This window comes from Copadichromis virginalis, linkage group LG6, assembly GCF_057382275.1.
Source record: "Copadichromis virginalis isolate Kocher_CV1m ecotype Utaka linkage group LG6, C_Virginalis_male_GT1.1, whole genome shotgun sequence".
Classification (NCBI taxonomy): Eukaryota; Metazoa; Chordata; class Actinopteri; order Cichliformes; family Cichlidae; genus Copadichromis; species Copadichromis virginalis.
In genome coordinates this window covers 29362625-29381836 of record NC_140623.1, presented here as the reverse complement: position 1 = coordinate 29381836, position 19212 = coordinate 29362625, and the positions used below count along the sequence as shown (strand labels likewise).

At 40.6% G+C, this 19212-nt stretch overlaps 1 protein-coding gene across 3 annotated transcripts in view; it reads right to left on the bottom strand.

The window, feature by feature from the left end:
• pkn1a (protein kinase N1a) overlaps positions 1 to 19212 on the bottom strand; it is a 68781-nt gene that overhangs the window by 37868 nt on the left and 11701 nt on the right. Inside the window, exon 1 of one of the 3 annotated variants that reach the window (XM_085459741.1) lies at positions 5863 to 5915. The exons of 1 other annotated variant lie outside the window; for it this stretch is intronic. In XM_085459741.1, coding sequence (XP_085315867.1) covers positions 5863 to 5913 — 51 coding nt within the window. In that variant the 5' untranslated portion in view covers positions 5914 to 5915. Of the gene's footprint in view, positions 1 to 1065; positions 1109 to 5862; positions 5916 to 19212 lie in introns of those variants that run through there. One more of the 3 variants, XM_085459744.1, reaches the window with a different exon arrangement.

The window sequence follows — 19212 nt, the reverse complement described above, 5'->3', positions numbered from 1 at the left end:
GTTTGACCATCAGTTCATGACCCTGAAGCTCAAGCTCACTCGGGCTATGAAGCAGAACAATTATCCAAAACATACCAGCAGCTCCAAAAACAAAAAGAGAGAAGCTGAGAAGGTTTTGGAGTGGGTTAGTCCAGTCCAGATGATTTGGCATGACCTTAAACGGACTGTTCAAGCTTGAAAACCTTCCAATGAGGCTAAATTTGAACAATTCTGCAAAGAAGAATGGGCCAAAATTCCTGCATAGCATTTTGAAAGAAGCATTGCCAGTTACCACAAACACCTGATTGCAGATCTTGTGACCAAAGATGGCACAACCAGTTATTACGTTTAGGGAGGGCAATTACTTTTTCATTTAGGGCCAGGTAGGTTTGGATAGCTTTTTCAGCTTAATAAATGAAAACAACATTATCTTTGACATGTGTAAGACTGAAATCCAGAAAGGGGCAACATTTTTTCCAGAGCATTGTTTGTGGAGAATCTTCAGCTGGGATACTTCGCTCAAGCAACTGAGAAAAGTGGCAGCCATTGTATTTAAACCATGATCTGATTCCTACGGTAATTAGTAAACCCATCTAAAATAATACACTCATGGCCTCTTTCCATTAGAGACGGATTATTCTGTATCTCTCTTTAAGAAAACTCTTAATGACTGAAAATAAAGCCTCAACAGCGAGATAACCATTCAGAGCAGACGCATCCTCCTGTAGACTCTGCATCAACCATGTTTCAATCAAAAATGCTTTTTAATGTGTTGGACAAATACTACTCTACCTACAATCCTAAATTAAAAGAGTAACGTCTCCAATTGGCCCCAGAGAGATTTTAAATCTTATCTCTTGTGTCTATGGGCACATTATGTGTTTCTAGACATATTAGAACAACTGTGTCCAGAAACACATAAAACAGAACATTTATCAAGACACACAAGTCAAAATGAGGCTGACCTTTTCTAAAATGTGCTCTGTCCAAACCTGAAATTTGTCGGCTTACACTCAAAACAACAGGTGCTAATGTTTTCATATACACTCAATGCTGGACATGCAAAGTCAAGTCTTACTGCCTTACCCATATCCAGGTATCCATTTTCCTTCCATCCACCTCTTTATCTGCAATGTTTACTTGGTTTTACTTTCTTTAGCTGCTTACTCAAAACCTCTGCTGGAACAAACAGACTCAGAGCAGACAGAGCTGACCAGTTTCAGAGCAAAAGGAAACCTTCTTCAGGTATTTGCAGTAGTGAAACGTGCAGGTCAAACGGTGGCTCCCAGTTTCAAATCTTTCCTTATGTCTTTTCCTCATTTCCCTGACACGTCAGTAAGCTGCTTTGTTATGCAAACTTTTGGGTGGAGTCCTGGATTCTCACCTGGATTACTACTGATATCCTACAGCAGACACAAACAAAGCCACTACACAGATACATTACCTGTTACGTGTCCAACAGCAGGTGCAAAACGTCCAAGAAAAAAAAAAGGATTCGTAACCCCCCCCCCCTTTAGACCCCCATTCTTTTTGCTTTCATTTATAACTTTCACACATGCAAAAACTGAACATCTTATACAAAGTAAACACAGAATTATTTTGTTTTAAGTTGAACGTTCAAGAGAGCCCCACAACGGCAGTGAGTAATCAGATTAAATAAACACCTTGCACAATATGCACAGCACACTGTTACTAGTTATTAATGACCTTATATTGGTTATTATTGAACTTATACAGGTTATTAATGAAGTGTGAGATATATACTGCAAGGGAAATTTTAAATGGTAAAGGGCCTGTATTTGTATAGCGCTTTACTTAGTCCGTAAGGACCCCAAAGCACTTTACACTACATTCGGTCATCCACCCATTCACACACACATTCACACACTGGTGATGGCAAGCTACACTGTAGCCACAGCTGCCCTGGGGCACTGACAGAGGTGAAGCTGCCGGACACTGGCGCCACCGGGGACTCTGACGACCACCAGTAGGCAAGGACACAACGATCGAGACTGTCGGAGCCGGGGCTCGAACCGGTAACCTTCCGATTACAAGACGAACTGCCAACTCTTGAGCCACGATCACCCCATTAAAAGTGAAACTAACTTAACATCGATCCATCAGAGACTCAACTGTGATTTCCTGATGGAAAAGCTAAAACTTCGAAGAAAGCTGACATCCTTACAACAAGCATAACTTCTTTACTTGTGATCACTGTGATTCAAATGCAGATAGCAGTTATAAAACAATAACACTGATCCTATGATCTGATAATGTATCACGTCAAAGAATAGTCGATAGTTGAAAATGATTAGAATTACTAGGATCTTCTTTGAGTCGGTGATGGAAAATACATTTATTAGTCTTTTGATGACTCAAAAATAGATGCATCCTTCGAGACACTGTTTCTCGTCATTTTCTAATAATTTATAGGCAAACTGAAAGAAGTGCAGCCCAACGAAAACCAGATCTTTGCAGCGAGAGAAGCAACAGGTAAAAATAAATGTTAATGAAAAATGGCTGAAAGCCACGGAGCCACAAATGTTTAGAGACAAAGGTTAAAGATGAATCAATCATAAAAAGACTTCAGTAAACATAGCTGGACGTTTACATGACAAATATCGCCAGGTGGGAATGTAAACACAGACCTTTTCCCTCCTTGAACTTGCTTCCATAATCACAAAACCATTCCAGGAACCGAGAAGGAGAGAAAAGGAGGCGAAGGCAAGAAAGAAGCAGCTATTCAGACGGTTAGTCTTTAGAGGATAGCTGCTGCATTAATCCCCTTCATCAGCTGGGGGCTGGGTGACCCTCAGCACAGCAGGTCTCCTGTCAATCACCTTCTGCTCCAGAGGTACTTATTGACAGACCACACCTGTCAATCACTGTCCAATCCCCGCTGAGTCAGTGAAGAAGGTCGGCAGCTGTCTAGCGACAATACATAAGTAGAATAGCTGACCTTACAACATGCCAACATGACTGACTGAGCACAGAGGGGCTTTACCTGAAATGTTCAGCTTCTCATAAAACCAGATTGCGCTCATAGACCTGTCTGTGTGCAAGGAAGAGGAGTAGGAGAAAGAAAGACCCATTTTAAAAGTTATACATAGTACATGTGAACTCTTTTACATGAAACTATGTAAGCACCAGAAAACCGAGGAAAATCGCTCTCTCAGTCAGAGAAATACCGCTACCTGAGTGGGCGTGCAGAGTTTTTAAATTACAACAAGCAAAAGAACAGAGTGAATGTCAACTACAGCGTTTAAATAAAAAGCTCCCTGATGGCGTCTTCAGGCCAAATGAAAAGTGAAGTTGACATGAACGGAGCTAAATCCATACAAATATTTCAACTTTGGTGAAAAATGTATGCGTCCAAAGTCTACGATTGTTGAGATTCTCCCACATGTTTATTCTAGTTATTTTTGTAATAATTACAATGGAGAACACGGTTAGTGCTGCTGACGGTGGGCAGCTCTGTTTGACTTTACTTTTCCATAGAGACAAAACAAAACAGGGGGTTTGGGGAAAAGTTAGTGAAATCGCAGAACTTCCTGGAAAGTTCTGAAAAAAAATCTAATGTTACTTAAATCCAATCGGTTGCACTTTGGAAGGAAGTACAGTCATTGGAAACATAGAGTCATGTGACAATTTAACCTTTACTTAACTAGGAAGTCATCTGAGGTTTAACATCTATTTTTAAGTGACAGGCACACATGTGCATAAGCACACATTAGAATGACACAACTTTAAAAAACAAAACACATAAAACAAAATAAAGTCAAAATTATACAAACGAAGTATACCCTTACTGCTTAGGACATATGAGGGCAAGTAACAGCCAGGTGCTGCTAATCAAATGCAACTGATTAACTGATCATCAGCAAGTGTGACCAGCTCTGATGGTGGTGGTCTGTGTTAACCCAATCTCACATTCATCCAAGTAGTGAACATCCCAGTTCATTATTATTAGAAAAAGACTGAAAAAGTTTGACATTTCCGGAAGGATAAAGCTGTTTCTCTCTAAAAAGAACATGGCAGCACAGCTTAGGGTTGCGATATTGCATGTGAACAAATCAAAAGACAGAAGAAACCGACCATGAACTCCTCTCTGTACCAAAGTATTCTAGACTTAAATGTGAGGTCATGCGTCTGTCAGCTGAAGCTTCCCTAAAATTGGGTCGCACAACAAATCTACAACAGACTGGCTGAAAAAGAAAAGAATGAAGATGCTACAATGACCCAAGTCTAGACCTCAACTCGACTGACCGCAAACCACAATAAACACAAACAAGATTGTAAGAGTGGGAAAAAAATCCCCCCCAGTGATGTTAGAGACTCAGAAAGTCATACATAAAACAATTACTTCAAGTTATTGACGCTAAATGTGGTTCCAGGAGCTACTGAATCATGGGATGTACTTAGTAGGACTGTAGGGTGGACAAACAGACCAACCTTCCACTTTCAGTTGTACAAATATTAACTGTGACGCCATCAGTGGACAAAAAGGTAAACAGTACGCCCATGTGTAGGTTTAATAAGACGATGAATTTAAAGCTCATGTCAGACTGACCAGTATCATGTCTGAGCTCAACTCTGTAGTTACGATTGCAGGACAAAGTAAAAAGCAGACAAAAGCGTATTTACATATTTATAAACCAAGAACTGAAACTACCAAGTCCTCCCAGCCGTGCATCACCCAGTGCAGCCTGCTGAAGCACTAATGCAGGTCAACAGCAGCAAGATCAAATCTTGTGGACTTCTTAATGTACTTTTTCAGTTTCAGTGGTTGAGAGACAGAAAAAAAAAATGTAACGCAGATGCTGCTGATAACACTAAACATTCGTCACAGAGTAATAAAGTGGTAGCACATATCTGAAAGTGTGTGTGTGTGTGTGTGTGTGTGTGTGTGTGTGTGTGTGTAGGCAGCTCTTGTAGAGATGTCTCGGTAATTGCTTTGACAGGTCTGGGGTATTGTCTGAGATGAGCTTCAAGGAAAAACAGCACTGCAGAGCTGCACAAACTAAACTGATATCACTGCACTTCATGTGTCTTTCAGCGTGTGTGTGTGTTAATTCTGAAGTGAAGGGACTGAAATGGTTCTGCAGGCCTGACTTGCTATGTAGCACTAATGTGTTGCCAGTTTAGTTTTGTCACGCATAAAAAGCATGAAAAACAGCAGAGAAGAAGCATTCCCGGATGTGTTGACTACACGGGGATTTGAGGCCAAAGGTTACATGCAAACTTCCACCTGAAGTCAAAACAATGTATGCTTCACTTTGCTTATGAGCAGCACGCCAAAGGAAATGTGTCCAGCAGACTGCAAGTGTGTATGTGTGAGTCAAAGAAAACATCTGGAGGCATTTCTGAGATGCCTGAGTGATGACAACAGCCAACCTGGCAGGAAAGTAGGGGAGGAGAGAGGAAAGGATGAAAGGAAAGGTAGCGGACGAGTCGAGAAGCAGCAGAGCGATAAAGCTACCACGCTATAACTTGTTTAACTTCAGTTCCTCTGAACCTAATCAGTCTTCATTTGTCATTTTTTATGTCAGATAGCAGCACATGGACCACACAGAAAATCTTTTAAATTAGAGGTGCTGTCAAAAACTGAACTGTGAGGACTGTTTCAGACAGTAGCGGCAGATACTGATCAGTACTGGAAGAATAAAAGCAGGACCAGTGTCTAATATTCTTTTACCATCATTTGTCATTTAACAGCACAGAGATTGATTTAGTTATAGGGGTATCCTATTAATATTTAAAGACATATTCTTACTTCACTGGTTTTTAGATAGCACTTCTTTACAGAGCAGACAAAGCACTTCTAGATTCTTCCAGTTTAACTGAGTTGATCTACTTAAAAAACAGTGAAGTGAACTAACTAACCATCCATGCATCCTTCTCCCCACCCACACCTTCCAGGTCCTCCTGAGGCATTCCCAGGCCAGATGGGATGCACAGTCTCTCCAGCAGATTCTGGGTCTAACCCCGGGCGTGCACTGAAAACCTCCAAAGGGAGGTGCCTGTGACACGTCCTAACCAGATGCCCAAACCACTTCAACTGGCTCGTTCCTACATGCAGGAGCAGCGGTTCTCCGGGTGTTCGTGCTCCATCTCTAATGCTACAGTAAAGCCCAGCAACTCTACAGAGGAAACTCACTTTGGCTGTTTGTATTCGCAGCCTTACTGTTTTGGACATTCCAGACATTCCAGAGTGGCTGTAAACTGCTCCAGTTCCATTTATTTCAAAGTACAATATTTTTTTATTCACATAACTGGTGTTGACAGAATATTAGCAGAAGCTAATCTTCTCTAGAGTTCAGACAAAATGACAAATAAACAAAGCTTTATTCAGGCTTTATTTAAGCCTGAATAAATGCAGGACTATTCTTCTAGTTTGTGGTTTGGACTGCTGCTTCACAGCTAAAAGGTCATGCATGTATTGAAGATTAGGCTTAAAACTTTCCTTACAGGGTGTAAGGCTCTCCTGTGTGGTGTTTGTATGTTCTCCTTGTGCTTGTGCTGTAATCTACAGGGAGTGCAGAATTATTAGGCAAGTTGTATTTCTGAGGAATAATTGTATTATTGAACAACAACCATGTTCTCAATGAACCCAAAAAACTCATTAATATCAAAGCTGAATGTTTTTGGAAGTAGTTTTTAGTTTGTTTTTAGTTTTAGCTATTTTAGGGGGATATCTGTGTGTGCAGGTGACTATTACTGTGCATAATTATTAGGCAACTTAACAAAAAACAAATATATACCCATTTCAATTATTTATTTTTACCAGTGAAACCAATATAACATCTCCACATTGACAAATATACATTTCTGACATTCAAAAACAAAACAAAAACAAATCAGCGACCAATATAGCCACCTTTCTTTGCAAGGACACTCAAAAGCCTGCCATCCATGGATTCTGTCAGTGTTTTGATCTGTTCACCATCAACATTGCGTGCAGCAGCAACCACAGCCTCCCAGACACTGTTCAGAGAGGTGTACTGTTTTCCCTCCTTGTAAATCTCACATTTGATGATGGACCACAGGTTCTCAATGGGGTTCAGATCAGGTGAACAAGGAGGCCATGTCATTAGTTTTTCTTCTTTTATACCCTTTCTTGCCAGCCACGCTGTGGAGTACTTGGACGCGTGTGATGGAGCATTGTCCTGCATGAAAATCATGTTTTTCTTGAAGGATGCAGACTTCTTCCTGTACCACTGCTTGAAGAAGGTGTCTTCCAGAAACTGGCAGTAGGACTGGGAGTTGAGCTTGACTCCATCCTCAACCCGAAAAGGCCCCACAAGCTCATCTTTGCTGATACCAGCCCAAACCAGTACTCCACCTCCACCTTGCTGGCGTCTGAGTCGGACTGGAGCTCTCTGCCCTTTACCAATCCAGCCACGGGCCCATCCATCTGGCCCATCAAGACTCACTCTCATTTCATCAGTCCATAAAACCTTAGAAAAATCAGTCTTGAGATATTTCTTGGCCCAGTCTTGATGTTTCAGCTTGTGTGTCTTGTTCAGTGGTGGTCGTCTTTCAGCCTTTCTTACCTTGGCCATGTCTCTGAGTATTGCACACCTTGTGCTTTTGGGCACTCCAGTGATGTTGCAGCTCTGAAATATGGCCAAACTGGTGGCAAGTGGCATCTTGGCAGCTGCACGCTTGACTTTTCTCAGTTCATGGGCAGTTATTTTGCACCTTGGTTTTTCCACACGCTTCTTGCGACCCTGTTGACTATTTTGAATGAAACGCTTGATTGTTCGATGATCACGCTTCAGAAGCTTTGCAATTTTGAGACTGCTGCATCCCTCTGCAAGATATCTCACTATTTTTGACTTTTCTGAGCCTGTCAAGTCCTTCTTTTGACCCGTTTTGCCAAAGGAAAGGACGTTGCCTAATAATTATGCACACCTGATACAGGGTGTTGATGTCATTAGACCACACCCCTTCTCATTACAGAGATGCACATCACCTAATATGCTTAATTGGTAGTAGGCTTTCGAGCCTATACAGCTTGGAGTAAGACAACATGCATGAAGAGGATGATGTGGACAAAATACTCATTTGCCTAATAATTCTGCACTCCCTGTATAGTGATAGTAAGGAGGAGGTGGAAGAGAGGCTGGAGATGGAGAGGTGGTGGTGTACTACTGTTTGAAGATAAAAAACACAGGAGGCCGAGCTGAAGATGTTTACTAGGAATGGCAGAATGGACAAGATTAGACATGACTAAATAATTGGGACAGCTCAGACTGAGATGGTTTGGACACTGAACAGAGGAGGGACAAAGGATGTTGACTACTGATGCCAGGCAGGGGGAAAAGAGGAAGACCACACAGGAGGCTCATGGATGTAGTGAAGGAGGTCATGAAGAGGGTTAGTGTGACAAAGGAGGATGCTAGAGATGGGGTGAGATGGAGGCAGATGCTCTGCTGTGACAAACCCTGAAGGGAGCAGCCAGTCCTTTCTGGTTGATACTTAACACAACACGGCAGAAAATTTAATTTCAGTATATAGTGAACTCTATGAGCTTCCCATTTTGTTCCAGTCTCCCTTGGTGACACTTCTTTTCATCTAATTTTCTGAAAGCAGAGGGAAGGATGAGACTGGAGGGGGAAAAGAAAAAAAGACAGAGACCACCCTTCCCCACGAGACAGACAAAAAGGCCAAAAAAGCCTCCAAGCAGAGAGAGAGAGACAGACAGACAGGCTGAAGGAGGTGGACAGCAAGAGAGTAAGAGACAGAAGGAAAGGGAGGAGAGGGGAAGAGAGATGGTCAGCCAAACAGTGATAAAGAAGCAGGTGGAGGAGCAAGGGAGGATGGTTGGCCCTCAGAGCCAGAGGCGAATAATAGATAAAAGAGCATGTGAGAGCATGCTGGGAGGCCAGACTGGCTGCCAAATGCACAGACATCAGACACATGAGGGGAAGGAGGAGGATGAGAGCCTGTGTTCATGGGTGGAGAAGAGTTCATTGAGAGCACTTTGGGCAGAGTACAGCAGTCTGATATATAGAGTGCAGGGCTGAACATTAAATCATCCTCCCAAAGATCAAAAACAATCAGTGAGGGAGGCACTGTAGTTTTTATTTTTTTAAATATTCTACATGTTTTAAACCATTTCTGAAATCTAAATAATCTCCCTGGTGTATTTCAAGTGAGGGTCTTTTTAAAGAAACATTTCTTATTTGGGCCTCCAGGCATCCTGCAGTCCAAAGGCAAATAACACTGTATGTGATGGGAAGCAGGAGGGAGCGTCATAGCCAGAGATGGAAACAGCGAGGGAGGGAAGACTTGCTGCGAGTAAAGACAAGAACAAGAGGGAGACCGGGGTTCACAGCTCTGTCAAACAGCATTTAAATTTCGCTAGATGTGAAGCTTGAGGTCAGTGTTGTACACTGAAATAAAGCCACTGAAGGAGTTAATACATGAATAAATCATAAAACTGCAACTCCAGTGTCAGGCTAGCTTGTGAGACTTGTGTGTGTGTATTTAAATGGAAGACGAAAATGGCAGATTGTGAACAAAAGTGTTAAAGAAGTTGAAATTGGCCGTTTGTTGCTGAAGAGAGAGGAACACGAAACACTTTTAAAAAGAGTAACTCTGATTTGAAAGAAGCTAGCCCCGTGACAGACTGGTGACCTGTCCACTGTGCACCCCACCTCTCGTCATGTGGTAGCTGGGATAGGCTCCGTCGCCCCCTCAACCCTAAATTGGATAAGCAGAAGTAAATTGATGGATGGAAAAAGAAACTAAATGTATCTCATTGACTGTTTTCTTTTACCCGCCAGGCAAGATGCAGCTACAATGAAAGACTGTCCAGACCTTTGGATGTAAAATGTGAGAACTTAATAATTAAATTTTTATCCTGACATTTCTTCAGAGTCATTGAATTAATTCTTGATTGATGGACAAAAAGAGGTTACAGTGAACTTAACTTTGAACACCAATACCCATTCACTCAGTCCAGGTGACTGTACATTATAAGGTGGTAAACGGTACGGGATTAAAGATGATGGCAGAGTCTTTACTGTCAAATGTACTAAAAGTTACATTAAACAAATTTAACCTCCTAGGACCTGGCGTCCAAATATATATATGGATATATATATTCCATGTTGTTTTTACATTCATCGGGTGCAAAGAGAAATTAAAAATGCATGCCATGGAAGAGTTCGTGTCTTAGGAGGTTAAAAACAATTTTGATTCTGTTAAGTCTAATTGTTGAATGTTGCCATTGTGTTTCTTAAATTTGTACAGTCTTGGTTCAAGCAGTAGGATCAAAGCCATTCCTTTGATCCTGACCACCTCTCCAACCACTCTGTGCTGGGGGAGGTTTTATTGTAGATACATCCTATCTGGAAGATCTGCTTCTTTTGATGTAGGCTTCCTGCGTTTACGACCCTTTGGTCAGCAGGAGGTCTGACACACACACACACACACACACACACTCTTACAGAAGTTCACACATATACATAAAATGCTTTGTCTTAGAACCAAGGGGGCGTGGCTTTGTTCTGACGTGTTTTGTGTGAACTGTCTCTCAATAAAAGGTAGCAGGAGGAAGTCAGATCTGGGGGTCATTTTCGTGGTGGACACAGACGAGGCCTCCCTTGTGCAAATAATCGATCGATCGACTGTCTTGTTTTCTTCATGATGAATAAGTCTCTAGAATTAGCGGGGCTTGTGGAAACACAGACCCAACAGATTCTGTACATCAAATGATATTTATAAATCTCTTTTTTTTTTTTTTGACATTTTTATTATTACGTTGTGAGCAGTCCAATGGTACAGACGTAGAGGCGAAGCATCATACCTTCAAAGGGGGGGGATTTTTAATCTATTGCTTCCTGTGGGGACAGTTCGTTCCTTCTAGTGTCACACGATGCCTTTTCTATAATGTAACAGCTTCCTGAGTCTGGAGCAGAGTTTTTAAAGGTTGGCATTTTTCATTAGTTTTCATTTTTTTTTGTTTCCAGTTTCCCAGAATGAGTTACAGTTTCACTTTAGTGTTTTAATTAGTTTCAGTCTTAGTTTGAGTTTAATTTATGTTAATGTGGTTGGTATTTGTCTTTGACAAGATTTAAGAATTTCAGAACAGGTATTTCCAAACCACTGAAATGAAATGCCCCCAAGGACATAAAGTTTGGTAGTCATTATTGTGACTGCAGAGTGTTGTTCAGTTACAAAGAGTCTGCTAATTTCAAGTTCGATTCAATTCAGTATACATTTTATATAGCACCAAATCACAAAAACAGTCGCCTCAAGATGCTTTATATTGTCAGGTAAAACCACAAAATAATATAGTGAAAACTCCAACAATCAGATGACCCCCCTATGAACAAGCATCTGGCGACAGTGGGAAGGAAAAACTCCCTTTTAACCGGAAGAAACCAGACTCAGGGAGGGACGGCCATCTGCTGTGGCCAGTTGGGGGTGTGGAGAGGACAACAGGACAAAGACATGCTGTGGAACAGAACCAGAGATTAATAATAAATAATGATTAAATGCAGAGTGGTGTATAAACACATAGGGAGTGAAAAAAGCGAGCGAAGAAGAAACACTCATCATGGGAAGTCCCCAGGAGCCCAGACTGATTGCAGCATAACTAAGGGAGGATTCAGGAGCAACGTGCTCTAATGGGATGATATGGTACAATGAGGTCTTTAAGATTTTGCCTAATTATCCAAGACTTTGTATGTGAGGAGAAGGATTTTAAATTGGAAGGCTGGATTGAACAGGGAGCCAATAAAGAGAAGCTAATATGGGACAAATAAGCTGTCTCTTTACCACATTAGTTCATGATGTTAGCACCCTAATCTTCAGTTATTAGCACAGTTATTATGCAGCTCTGAAGCCCATATGGAAAAGATATATATAAATCTTATAAAGTTTGTATCTGTCTTGGGTGAAACTTGTATGAAAAGCATACAAGAGTGAAAACAGATATAAGATCCCTTGAAAAATTATATAATGAAACTTGTATGTTTTGGATACTTACTAAAACAATATATGAAAGTAATGAGGAAGTGGCCACTTTCATGAGTAAATCATATAAGTTTTTACTATTTCTTTTCCATATGGGGAGTATAGAACATCTGGACCAACAGAAAAGTTATTTTCATCAAAAAACAAACATGCTGATCTCCTTTGTCTTCTATTCAATCTGTTGTTTTTCACCAGTTTATACGATCAATACCATTAAACAATTTGTCACAGTGCCTGTGTTGTGGTCCAGTGAACTGTTCCAATAAAATCTAACCAACGGCAGTCACAGATGTCAGACAAACTAGCTCGAGAGTAAATATTCATTTTTCTGTTGCAGTGACTTTTAGTTCTTTAGAAAACATGTCAGGTTTGCTCTTTAAGCACAGCATGACTAAGAGTTGACCACGAGCAAGCCACACCTGCACGTTACAATATGTGTGATTGCCACAGTGTGCGCGCGTGTGTGAAAAAGCCACGTGAACTGACTGTGTGAGCAATGTGGGTAGAAAGTACGTCACATTTGTGTTTTAAAGCACCCGAGGGAGACTGAGGGTGCGCGGCTGGTGAAAAGAGAAAAACAGAGTCGAAATGCATGTTAACATGCCCCAAGAGCACCCTGGGGATTCATTGTGAGTGTGTCTGTGTGCGCGTGTGTGTGTGTGTCACAACATTTACGGTTATGACAGTTGGGCTCAGGTGTGGCAGCAGGAGCAGAGACCAGTGCAGCAGGTCTCTGGGTTTATGTTTAAACAGCCTGCAGAGACAAGTTCAGCTCACCAACAGCGGTTGTGTGGTCACAGTTGGAGAGACATAACTCATATACATACACATTTGTGGTAAATCAAACTAATGTCCCTAATTTTCAGCTACATATATCAAGAATAACTGAAAATGTGACAAATGTGAATCTAAAAACATCTCTACTCTCAGGTAACTAAATACCTGCCGATGGCAGGAGAAATACGCTGCGACTGAACAAATGAACTCTTCTATTTATTTAGTTTTTAAAAATCGGTCAACTTTAGCAGGCAATTTAATCAAACATCTGCCACGCAGGTTGTGGTTGTGCAAGAACATTTTAGGGGTTCATATGAAGATTATCCCCTTACATCATTTCAGTTTAATCTGCAAAAAATCTCATTTTTAATATTGTTAAAAGCAGCCAGCTTTGCTCAGCCTTACAGACCTTCAGACAACAACTTCTCCTGCATCTAAATAAAACAAAAAGAGCCGACTTTTGAAATACGTTGATATTATCGAGGCAGCAGATCAGTTCTGTGGAAGGTGGGTGAGTTACTATACCTCGTAAAAGTGGAAGACTTTGTGTAACTGAATCTAAAACAGAGAAAGGTTAAGGTTCATGTTTTGGTGGGTTTGTATCAGGTTATATAAAGTATTCGGGGGGGATAATGATTGTGTAACCACTGTTTAATCAAGTGTGAAGGCTCAAAGCATCTCAGTCCCATCTCTAATTACATAGCCAAATATAATTCTGGAGACTACGCTTAGTTAATTGTCCTCTAAGAGGCCACTCTCATTAAAGTGTCCAGAAAAAGTGTTGACGTGTAAACAGACTTGGGAGAAGAGTGCTCGGTCCCTCATTAAGTGCAACACTGAGTAACGTATGCCTAATCCTAACCCTTTCTGTTTTTTTTTTTAAATAACATCACTGTTTGTTTCCAAAAGTTGATTCTGTTCATCTGGACGTAGCGTTTTGTGGGAGAAACGTTTTGTCACTCATCCTTCTTCAGTCTCAGCTGACTGCAGGTTTCCCCCAATCTTATAAACAGTACATTTGCATAATGACTGAAACCAGCCCACTGAGGAACAATGGGCTGGGAGGTCAGTTTCTTAATCTTAATTATGCAAATTCTCATGACCATTGATCAGCAACCACTGACTAAAACCCACTGATCAATGGCCATGAGTACCATTCACAGAGAGTTGGGGATTGGCTGCAATCACAGCATTGTAAGATGGCGAAAGATGTACCCTTAGGCCCCCTCCTCGATTCAGAGATGGTCTTTCCCTTTTCACATAAATGGCCTCCTTGACTCTTCGCTCAAACCAGCGTTCCTCCCTGTCCAGGATGTGTACATCCTCATCCTTGAAAGAGTGTCCACTGGCCTGTAGGTGTAAATAGACTGCAGAGTCCTGGCCTGACGAGGTAGCTCTTCTGTGTTGTGCCATCCGCTTCACCAGAGGTTGTTTGGTTTCCTCGATGTATAAATCCTGGCAATCCTCCTGGCACTTAACAGCGTACACTGTGTTACTCTGTTTGTGTCGGGGGACCCGATCCTTGGGGTGGACAAATTTTTGGCGCAGCGTGTTTTGGAGTTTAAAAGCCACAGAGACCCGTTTTTTTTTTTTTTAAAAAAAGCGTCTCAACTGCTCCGATACTCCTGACACATACGGGATCACTACAGGTTTTCGCTTAGGCAGCGTTCACTGTTTGTTGGATATCACGAAAAGTTTGCCATAATCCTGGATGATCCTGCTTTTTGGCATCTTAGAAACACAGCTGTGGCCAAGCAAGAGCTAGAGAAGCTTATTCATGCCTTTATTTCATGCATTGCTCTTTTTCTTTTAGACTGTTTAGTTTAGTTCAGAATGCTGCGACTCAAATTTTAACAAAAACAGGAAGACAGAGGATATCAGCTCCCTGTACTGGCCTCCAGTAAAATACGGAATTCAAAGTATTGCTCACTGTTTATATTAGTAATTAAATGGCTTGGGTCCTACGTAAGACTTGTTTAATGAAGCTAAACAGGGTCATTTATCTGCACATAACTGGAACCAAGTACCCACTGAGGTCAGATCATCTCCAACCTCAGCCATTTTTTTTTTTTAAAAGAGGCTAAAATAAGGATTATTCACTGCTGCTTTGAATGAATCAGGTAGCTGTATCATGATTGTTAATATTATTTCTGTCTATTATTTTTTAGTTTGGAGTTGATCCTGTAAAGTACATTAAGGGATTGTAGTGTTTGAAAGGTGCTACTTAAGTAAACTTGCCTTGCCTAAACAAGTCGTTGAGTCTTTCAGCAGCGTATTTCACTTCATTGTCCTCAAAGTAATGATTATAAAAGGCTATCTGTGTATTGTTGTATTGAAGGACATGTTCAGACTGAAAGTCCTGCACACCAACCGTCTCCTTTTTCCCCTTTTAATTTCTCTCTTTAGTAAGGCACACTCATCATATCCTCTCCCATAATAAGGGCACTGATGCAAATACCTTTTGCATCTTGATTTGATTTAATTCAAAGTGATTTAACTGCAGCTCCACCCAGTTATCCAACCATCCATTGAACTGAGGCCCCGAGCTGGTGAAACTCCCAGTAGGCCAAATGTTATCAGTGCAACTTGATCTCCAGCCCTTTGTAATGAGAGGGATTGTTTGTGGGGAGACTTTAATAACTCCCGCAGCCTATTTATATCTTGTAAGTCACACACTGCGTATGACGCACTATAAAAGCACACAGGCACACCCACGACATGTGCCACAAACTTTGATAAAGACCGTCTCGTAACTGTCTGCCAACAGTCACATTAAAGCAAAGAAAAAAAATACTTTAAGTACGTTTTCATACAGTGGGTTATCTATTAACTCTAGATGTGACAGCAAACAAGTTTGCACACTGAGATAATGCAGCGAACCAACAACAGTCTGGTGATATGTTCACAGACCGAGAGTGTGTATGACACCAACAGGATGGTGTTATAACGTAGCAAGAATTATTTTAGTAAATTACCCATGTCTACATATGTTTAGTCTACTTGGCTTTAAGCTGATTAAGAGCAACAAGATGTCTTGAAACTAAAAGCTTTCCTTCTAATTATCCCTAGCGGAGGACAGCTCTTTAGAGCCAACAAGCCACACGGGTAAACATGGGGGAAGAAAGCTGGAGGAGCAGCTGGTACACAGCAAGGAGAAGGAGGAGGGATGAGACAGCAGGAGGAGTAAATGATAACGCAAGACCAACGTGGCGCTTGCTTTACTTTCGCAAATGTTGCTGATCCAGTACCATTTGTGATGAACGTTTGTTCATGCGGCGGTTTCCTTAGAAATGTGGAGAGCACCATTAACACAGCACTGCAAATACTACACTCACAGGACGAGGTACTATGTCTGAAAATTATTCAACGATGTTCACAGAGGAGGGGACCTACGTAGCTCTTAAATAAATACGTTTTAAGGAAGTCTGACAAGCAAAATTGTCTAGTTGGTCCCGTTTAAGAGAGTTAAACCATCATAACCAGCTCTCTCAGTAGCAACTGACTCCAAGATTAGCATCAGAATATTCAGCCAATGAGGGGAATTGTTTGACAGACATCTGTATACATTTTTATACAGATATTTGGTGTAGTATAAACACAACTGTCAGAAAGATTACTTAAAAAAAAAAAATCAGTTTTCCGTATAATGTCATTAAGAGTCAAACACAAAGCAAAAACAAAACGAGTCACTTGTAGCGATGAGCGTGCTTCACGGTGCATAACAGATTTGAGTTTAAGCTGACTGCTCAGCTGACTGTGCCACAAATTTACTATCTTTGTTTGCTTTCAGGGTTCTCTTAGAGATGTTTTTGTGCTAAGGGGGCTTTTCAGTGAGAACACTCCAAAAGCTCTCTGTACACTCGCTTCTTAGCCTAAAAGATTACCTATCAGTTAACCACTGGCTGGTGAACACATACAGACAGATACTGTATTCCTCAGGAGTCAGAGAAGAAAAGCAGAGCTAAAAGAGTGAATACTGGATTTACACTTGCCCCTAAATGGGTTTAGTTATGTTTCTAAAATGAATGTAGAGCTGAATACACAGTATTGTGCAAAAGTCTTGAGTCACCCTTTATTTCTTTATATTTTTCATCCAAGGAGCTGGACATTCTTGGAATTTTTAACTGGTCTTGAGCAACAATTCTCCAGGTTTTCTGAAAATCTTTTCTTTGGACATCGGCTGCTTTTTCACAGATTTCCAGTCCAGCCCTTTTATTCCTCAGAGGAATGTGTTTTGGTTTCTTATTCCAGCTAATGCTGACCTCACTTTTTTTTTTTTTTTCACTTTTTCACTTTTTTTTTTTTATTGTCACATCACATGTGCAGGCACACTGGCACAGCACATGCGAGTGAAATTCTTGTGTGCGAGCCCCACAAGCAACAGAGATGTGCAAACACAACAACACAAACGAGCAAAATACAAGAATGGCCAACCTGAAACTAATAAATATATGTACAATATATAATAGTGTATGCATTTCTTGATGTGTATACTAAATATTTTCCTACGTGTGTGTGTGTGTGTGTGTATACACATTTTTACAAATTAAATAGTAAAAAAATAAAATAAAATAATAATAATAATAATAATAATAATAATAAAATATATAAAATATACAGAGTTGAATATGTGCAAAACAAGTGGCATTTATATACAGTGTGGAGTGCATATGAATCATTCAAGAATAAAAAGGCACCCAATTCAAGGGATTAACCAGTGTTATGTGTACACATAACAGACAGCTTTGCAAAAACACATGTTTAAGCAGTATTTTTAAGCACCTACTAGCATCCAGTCACAAAAACACATAGTTCCCCAAAATTAATAAAATGACAGGCATAAAACAGTATTTTTGTGTCAACAAGGTGATTTCTAAAGCGCCGTCAACTAAAACCACAGAAGCACAAAAAACTGTAAACTAGGTCCAAATAAATGTTTATAGATTAACAGGATCTGAAAGTCATGTCCTTGAGAAACAGCAACGACCTGACACAGGACCAGAGATCTGATCCTTCAGCTGACCATCCTTCCACCTAAATAGTGAAAGGGTGGCTGTCAAAATGCCTTTCTTGAGGAAGAGAGAAAGAAAACTGAGGGATGCCAAATTACTCAAGAACTTCAGTCTTAATGAGAGCCATCTGTAGAACACAGAGGAGGTTAAGACTGCATTTCAGCCAGTGGTGCTGGAGATCTTATCAAAGTTGATGGAATTATAAACACAGAAATCTACCATCAGATTTTGCAATACCATCTGTAAAGCATCTGATTGGTAACAGCTTCATTTTTCAGCATGACAATGATCGCAATTACACTGCCAATCCAGTAAATACTGTCAGTAGGGATGGGAATTGATAAGATTTTCGCGATTCCATTTTCGATTCTGTTTAACAATTCGATTCTTTATCGATTCTTGTTTTTTAAAAAAGGAGCACACAGGTCGATTAGCTTAGAACTTTGTTTTATATCTTCTCTTTGAACAAGACAGAAATTTAGGAGTAACATGGCCTTACAAACCCAATAGTGAGATCTTAAGAGATCCACAGCCTACGGCTCTTTGATGGGGTGTCACGGGGTCCCCAGAATAAAAAACATTGTAAATGTAATATATTAATAAAATAAATATTCTTCTGTAGCAATAACAAAGTATAACATAAATTATTCTGTAGCAATTGCACAAGAATAGTAACTTAGTAACTTTGCAAAAAAGGCAAACAATTCCAATTAATTGAAACAGTGGGAACCGATTCTCTACAAGAACCGGTTTTTGATTCCCATCCCTAACTATCAGTCATGGATTGGCCTCCCCAGAGCCCGAACTTCAATATTATTGAAGTAATGTGGGGTCATCTTGACAGAAAACAGAATAAAAGAAGCGCTTTGGATGTCCTTCAAGAAACCTGGAGAACTATTCCTAAAGACTACTAAGAGAAATTACAAGGAAGTTTGCTGTGCTTAAGAATAAAGGTGGCAACACCAAATATTGACTTTCAAGCTCATTAGTATTGTATAAACTCAGTTTTTTTGCCTTACATACTGTAATTTCATCACGATCATTAGCACTGTACAGTAAGGTGGGGGGGGGGGGGGGGGGGGGGAGACATCATTCTGCCAATGCTGGCCGCTAAATTAGATGTCTGGCTGTCAATTCGGTCTGAAGACGTCTCACTTAAGTGCGCTACAGATTGCGACACCGATCATACGTTGCATCATGCTGAAACAAGTAAATCTTATCTGCCATATGAAGGTTTCAGGCTCTCCTGCAGGCACAATAGATGACACAGCAATCTGCCACCATCAGTCTCACATTCTGACATTTCTGCTGCTCATTTCCATCATTTCCTCACAACACGTTCACCATCTTGCCGTCACTTTTTGTCATTTTAATGACCAATCATTGCACACTCACACACACCAAAAAAGTAGAGACCATAACACCCACAAAATTAAAAGAAAATTCTTGAACCCAC